Source organism: Pongo abelii, chromosome 3, assembly GCF_028885655.2.
Source record: "Pongo abelii isolate AG06213 chromosome 3, NHGRI_mPonAbe1-v2.0_pri, whole genome shotgun sequence".
Lineage (NCBI taxonomy): Eukaryota > Metazoa > Chordata > Mammalia > Primates > Hominidae > Pongo > Pongo abelii.
Window position 1 is genome coordinate 111,154,249 of NC_071988.2, and position 7,074 is coordinate 111,161,322.

Here is a 7,074-nt window from a genome sequence, read left to right on the forward strand (position 1 = left end):
AGCTATGTGGACTACATATGATTTCTGTTACATCCTTTCTTCCTCTTCTTCATCTTCCTCCTCCTCTTTTTTTTTTAAGGACCCTTTAAAAATGTAAAAACCATTCTTAACTTGCAAGTTGTCCACGTAATGAGCATGTAGAGAGCAAATGATTCTCACTAAGCACTAATGAAAGAGAAATGTGACAATGACAGGTTTTTGGTACTGTCTGTTAGAAAGATTCAGCTTGGACTCCTACCTCAGAAGGCATTTCATAAGCCTCATTGTCAGGATCCACAGGCATATCTTCCAGAATTCCTTCCTGCGGGGCTCCTTCTTCATTCTAATATTTAAAGTAAGAATCACAAAAAGAACATGATGAAGTAGCATTTTTCATTTTTAAAAATCAGAACCATGTTTTGGAAAAATCTTACATATAGGGATGTTGGCCAGGGATGTTGAAAATCGCACACCTTAATATTACTACTGGCATTCTAAACTCCACAATGCCTTCGGGGAAACATTGTGGCAACATGGGTTATCAACCCTCAAAGTATGTAAACTTTTTGCTCAAGTAATTCACTATTTAGGAAATAATCCACAGATATAGTCCAAAGATATTTTTCACAAGATCAATGACAGCAGGAAACAAAATTGTTAGAACTGTTAACTAAATGTTCAATGAATAATGAAGAGTTAAAAAATTATTGCTGGGTGCGGTGGTTCACTCCTGTGATTTCAGCACTTTAGGAGGCCGAGGCAGGTGGATCATTTGAGTCCAGGAGTTCAAGACCAGCCTGGGCAACACAATGAAACCCCATCTCTACTAAAAATACAAATAAATAGCTGGGCATGGTGTCACATGCCTACAGTCCCAGCCACTTGGGAGGCTGAGGCAGGAGGATCACTTGAGCCTGGGAGGTAGAGGCTACAGTGAGCTATGTGCATGCCACTGCATTCCAGCCTGGGTGACAGAACGAGACCTTGTCTTAAAAAAAAATTATCATTCAACTACTCAGTAGATTATGATAAAGACATGTATTAATATTACCTGAGAATTATGTAACAACAACCTATTCATGGTATAATATTTAGCAGGCTATAAAGTGTTGTCTATATTATAGATACAACCTACACAGAATTCAGATGCAAAGGTAAAAAGTTGGGAAGAAAACACAATAAAATATGAAAGTTATTTTGTTGGATAGTTATGTATGTTATTTTGACTTTTTTTCTAAGTGTTTAACTTTTATAACCACTTATAATGTAAAAGCACACATATTTAACACATTAATTTTAAATGACAACGAAGAAACAAATTCTTTTCTGAAATTTGAAGACTGAGACTATACATATTGAAGGAAAATAATCAAATACATGGTCAGAAAATTTTTCTAGGTATCTCTTCCTAGACAAAGAATACTACAAAACTCAGCCTGAAATGGTCATGGCTTTGTTGGTATTCTTCACTAAATACCCTTTGTTGCTTTGCATTTATTTCAGCAAAGTAATTATAAGAAGATAAAGGTAACTGAAAATTCAAAGAACAGAGAGGCAATGTAAGCCTAAATGGACTTGGAGGAAGAGATCAAATAATCCCTCAGCCAACGCGGCTGATTTTCAACAACATGTCTGATGTAAAAAAGCCTCCCCATGTCTTCACATGGAAGTGACTGACAGGGACGCAGAAATATAAGAAAATGGCTGACAGTAAGAAAAGGTCAAACTAAAGATCATGCTTATGGTAGGTGGGCAGAGAAGCTTACAGATCATTCTGCCCTTGCCAATGCCCTTTTTATAAACTAAAAAAATCCAAATAATATATAAATTAAATAAAATATAAACCACCCCAAACTACCTCACTTTAAAATGTGGAGTAAAGATATTGTTTTCATAGTGTTTCACTTCTTGGTAGATACGGGCTCTGCTGCGGGGTGGCTAGGCACAAGGTCTTCCACATCACAGGAGTTGAGCTCAAGTCCTAGCTTCTCTAGATGACAGAGCTTTTGTGATGCTGAGAAGTTTCCTATGCTTTTTCTGAGTGTCAATTAGCCTTAGTGATCAAACAGGACAGCAAAACCTTCTTTACAACGGGGAGAAGCAAACGACATCATTAACTTTCTCATTAATATTTAGATTACTGTTAGGATATCCAAGTATAAGGGAAATAAGGCAAATCTTTTTTCCTTGCATTTTGAAACTGACAGAGATTTGATTTTCTAACATAATTTGTTAGAAAATTTTGATATGGACCAGACAATTAAATATGGCGGACCTACCCTGTTTGTTGTTTGATTATCAAAAAGTTGTTATGGCGGAACTAAGACTGATGGATATTACTGGATATGTTTATATGTTATTTGGCTGAACTTTGAAGGATGTACGCAGATATGTAGGTTAGGTGAGTGTGGGTGTCTGCATGTTTCCAGCCTGGGTGAGTGGGTGTGTACGAGAGCGCCCTGCAGTAATGGAACGGCATCCTGTCTGAGGTGGGTTCCCATATTGCTCCCTGAGCTGGATAGGCTCCAGCCACCTGTGGTCTCCACTGAAATAATTAGGTAAGTTATTTGACTTGTTTGTATTAATCTTTCTTAAACGTATATATAGCTCACATTAATTTCAATGTTTAATGTCAGAAGTGATTTATCTTTATTTAGGAGTTTGATGGTGTTTTTGTGTCCAGAAATTTGCCATAGGAACTTAATTCTTGCTTATATCAACTAGCCAATGGTAAAACTGGTTTTGTTATACGTTGTTTTGCTTCAAGTCACAGTTTCCAGAAACTACTGATGAAGTTAAGTGAGGATTTACTGTATTATGTGCCCTCTGATGGAAGTACATACACATCACCATCTTAAACCAAGACCGTACTAGTTTAAGTGGGCTATCGTTCACTGACCCAATAACTTCATCAAGTGGGAACAAGTTACACTAGGGATAACAGCACAATCCTATTCTAGAGTCCAAATTGACAATAGGGTTTACGACCTCGATGTTGGATCAGGTCATCCTAATGGTGTAACTGCTATTAAAGGTTCGTTTGTTCGACGATTGAAGTCCTACATGATCCGTGAGGTCAGGAGATCTATAGCATCCTGGCCAACATGGTGAAACCCCATCTCTACTAAAATACAAAAAGTTAGCTGGGCGTGGTGGTGCGCCTATAGTCCCAGCTACTCGGGAGACTGAGGCAAGGTAATCACTTGAACCCGGGAGGTGGAGATTGCAGTGAGCCCAGATCACACCATTGCACTCCAGCCTGGCGACTCCGTTCAAAAAAATAAATAAATACATAGAAAAAGAGAAAAAAAGAAAAGCCCTACATGATCCGAATTTGAATTTGATTAACATTTAACTATCACTGACAACTTACAGCAAATATAAGGTGGTGAAAAACATGTTCACTGTTCACAGCACGGCTACAATCAGCAAATTTTGCACTGTGAAAAACTACACAAGACACAATACGTCTAATTTCAACAAGTAAATTGCAACTAAAAAGAAGTTAGTGGGAACCTGCTGCTTAAAGTAGAAGTGAGAGAGCATTAGCCAATTGCAACCTAAGAACTTTATTTCATTCTTATTGGGATCCCGACATAAGCAAATGGAAAACACATATGAGGTAGTTGGGGAAATTTGAACACTGACTGGATATTTAAGAATTATTGTTTATTTCTTTAGGTGTGATGATATATTGCAGTTTTACTTTAAAAAGTTCTTAACTTTTACAAATTAATTAAATGTTTACAGATCAAATAAGATATCTATCTAGGTTTGGGTGGGGGAAATGGGTGGGATATAGAAGAAACATGAGTTTAATATTTCATCAGTTTTAAAAAGTGTATACAGTAGTCTCCTTTTATCCGTGGTTTTGTTTTCCATGGTTTCAGTTGCCCACCACCAACCGCAGCCCCAAAATACTAAGATATTTTGAGAGAGAGAGAGAGAGGGAAAGAGAAAGCAAGACCATACCCACATAACTTTTATGACAGTATATTATTATAATTGTTCTCTTTTGTTATTAGTTATTGTTGTTAATCTCTTACTGTGTCTAGCTTATAAATTAAACTTTTTCATAGGTACGTAAGCATTGGAGAAAACAGTATATGTAGAGTTTGCTACTATCCTCAATTTCAGGTGTCCAAGTGGGGGTTTCAGAATATATCCCTGTAGATAAAGGAAGACTGCTGTATGCTCATTTCAATAGTTATTTCTCTATGTTTTTCTGAATATGTGATCTAAATTTGTTGACTCTATCACATTCATAGATTTTAAGCATACTAAAATATTTGGCAGCTATTCCAAGAGAGAATATACCAACAAACACTTCATATGACCATCAGACACAATTTTATCCCTATACCTGTATATTTAATGTTTCATAAACCTATCTCTAAAAACATTAAGTGTTATCTATAAAGAAATATTAAATTTCAACTCCAATTTACAACTGTGCCTAATTATAGTTTGGCTGTAACAAAAAAAGAACATTAAAATTTGCATTTTATGAGTATTCATGACTTGTTTTCAAAATGTAATCATACTTGAAGGTATGAAATGCACCTTCTATTTATTTTTACCACAAATAAGAAAAAAAATCTACCAATATAACAAATGTTAAACACTTTTGAAAAAAATCAATTTTTTCTCAAATTTTCATTATGATATTATATTAACCCAGAATATGTTAGGGCAATAAAATAAATGAGAAAAAGTCTGGATTTTGGTATATGCCTGTATGCTTAATAAGAGAACCTACAGGGTAGGATATAGAGACATAGTAAGAAAATACCTTTTATTCTCTCTCTACTAGGCCCTATCCCTGGAATATCTGTAGACTTTTTTTTTCAAATGGGATTGTTTTACAAACAGTGAAATAGACTCAGTTCAGTATCTTATATCTGCATTTGACACACAGAAAGAAAAATGGTTATCAAAAAATTATAATGGAATGGCCCTCATTGCTAATAAGGAAAGACTTAAAAGCTATATTAGGAAACAGAAATGACTGAGACTGACCTCTTTCTCCCTAAAAAGCCTATTCAAGTTCTTTTTAAATAAACCTGTAGGGTTGAATAGCTGATATAACTGATTATCAGCTCGTACTCATCCCAGCTGAGGCGCTCTATAAAACAGATCGTGAGACGAAGCTTCACTGCTAATACCTTATTGGGAAGTACAATTCCAGGGAAGTGAAAGTGAAGGAAAAGGGAAGTGATACAAGGAGAAGCAGGAAAAAATTTCAGCTACTGTCTTTAGGAATACAACTACAGAATTTACATAATCTTTTTTAATTTCCTGTTTTGAACCATATTGTATTTAGATACCTAGTAATACTTTCTGTAAGGAAATTATCTTTATTCAATTCCATGACTTACAACTTTAATTTTAAATATATTTAAAATGACACATAATAAAGGCAAAAATTGCTTTCCAAGCCACACTCTTCTAGAATCATCTAGGGCCCTTGTTAAAAATGCAGGTTTGTAGGGCCTTGTGAATGTCTTGTTAAGTATGTTCCTTGGAAACCACTGCCCAACATCAGCAATTGTTTGTAAACCCTGTGGTATAATTTAATATAGAGTATACCAATGTACTTGCTGTCAGTGTGAATAAATTTTTTTAAAAAAAAGATATGTTCATTTTGAAGTCCATCAAAGGTTGGCAAATGGTGAGGGTTGTCTGAAGACACTGGGAAGTAATCCATGGTGATCGTTAAAATGGCAAGGTTTCATCAATTATCTGGTATATGCTTTGTCAAAGTTAGAAATGTAGAGATACATTTCTAAATTAAACCTTTTATGTGGGAAGAAAAATTGAAATTCGAGGCTGGTTAGTCTTTGGTATACCCAAAGAACAAAGAGGAGGTTGGAGGTGTTCTAAAAAAGAGAAATGATACACACTGCTCTCTGAGAAAGTTCATTGGCACTAGAAAGGTTCTGGGGAGCTAGTAAGCTTCAATTGGTGAGTGACAGTGCTGGGCAAAATTAGTCCTAGAGCTGCAGCAAGTTTTTTCAGCAGTTACAGAAAAAATTGGTCCCAGGTTACAACAGGCAGCTTCAGCATGCGGACTTGTAGAAAATTACACTTTTGGAGCAATGTGATGTTTCTTGAATGCTTTCCCTCCTAGGCTTCTTGCTTGTTTTAGTTGGGTATAACAAGAATGACCCAATTTTGTGTGATCAACTTTCACGGCCTTAAACATTCAAAGCAGCAGAAGCGCACTTTCTCTTTTCCCCACTGCTTTTACATTCGAAGATATTTTGGGTAGAACCATTGTTTTGCTGCATTATTGAACAATGTCACTTAGCCTCAAATAATGGAATTAATACCTTCACTCAACAGCTCACACCATTAGGATGAAGGAGAGAGATAGTAACCAAAAAGATAAAAGAAGAAACTAAAAAAGAACTTTGACTTAAGAGGAAAAAAAGGTTCAACTTAAGCACACACCCATGTTCCAAAATGAAATCAAGCCCAGAACTCGTATTTAAATAAAAATAGCATAGACGTTTCAAAAATGTGAATATTCTATACTTCTCTACCTTAGACAGGGGAGTGTGTACATAGTGTAGATAGTATATTTCACTAAGAGAATTACCATGTATTTTACTGACACACTTAAAAATGAAGGAGATAGACATGAATATCTCGTTAAAAAGCAAGGTAAAGATATATTTCATATGTTCAATTTTCTATTATCAATTCCTAGTCTGCTCATAATGCCATTTTGGGATGGGGAGCAAAGGGCATCTGATTCAAAATCAAACTAATCTCAATTTTTAAAAAAAGCTAAGGAATTTTATTTTTAAAAAATTGAATTAAAGCAAACTTTGGATACTCTGGTTTCTCTTGAGGTCATAAATCCTCTGCCTTTTTAAGAGATCTGTGTGGAGAGGAAAACTCTGGGTCTTAAACGAATCATTGAGGTCTTGTTTTGGAAAGGCTAGATATTTTGTTAAAAAAATAAGATTTCAAAAAATCTAAATCTTAGGACAATGTTATTTAATCATCAAAAGCAAAACAATATGCATATTTCAGAAATAACACTATATTTTAAGTCTTACTATTATGTATAAGGAAGAACAATATAAA

At 35.2% G+C, this 7,074-nt stretch overlaps 1 protein-coding gene across 7 annotated transcripts in view; it reads right to left on the minus strand.

Moving 5' to 3' along the window:
* The window catches only part of SNCA (synuclein alpha), a 179,365-nt gene that overhangs the window by 2,905 nt on the left and 169,386 nt on the right, over positions 1-7,074 (minus strand). For all 7 annotated transcript variants that reach the window (XM_054553433.1, XM_054553432.2, XM_063723251.1 and 4 more), the window contains 1 exon segment: positions 239-322. In XM_054553433.1, the coding sequence (XP_054409408.1) occupies positions 239-322 (84 nt within the window).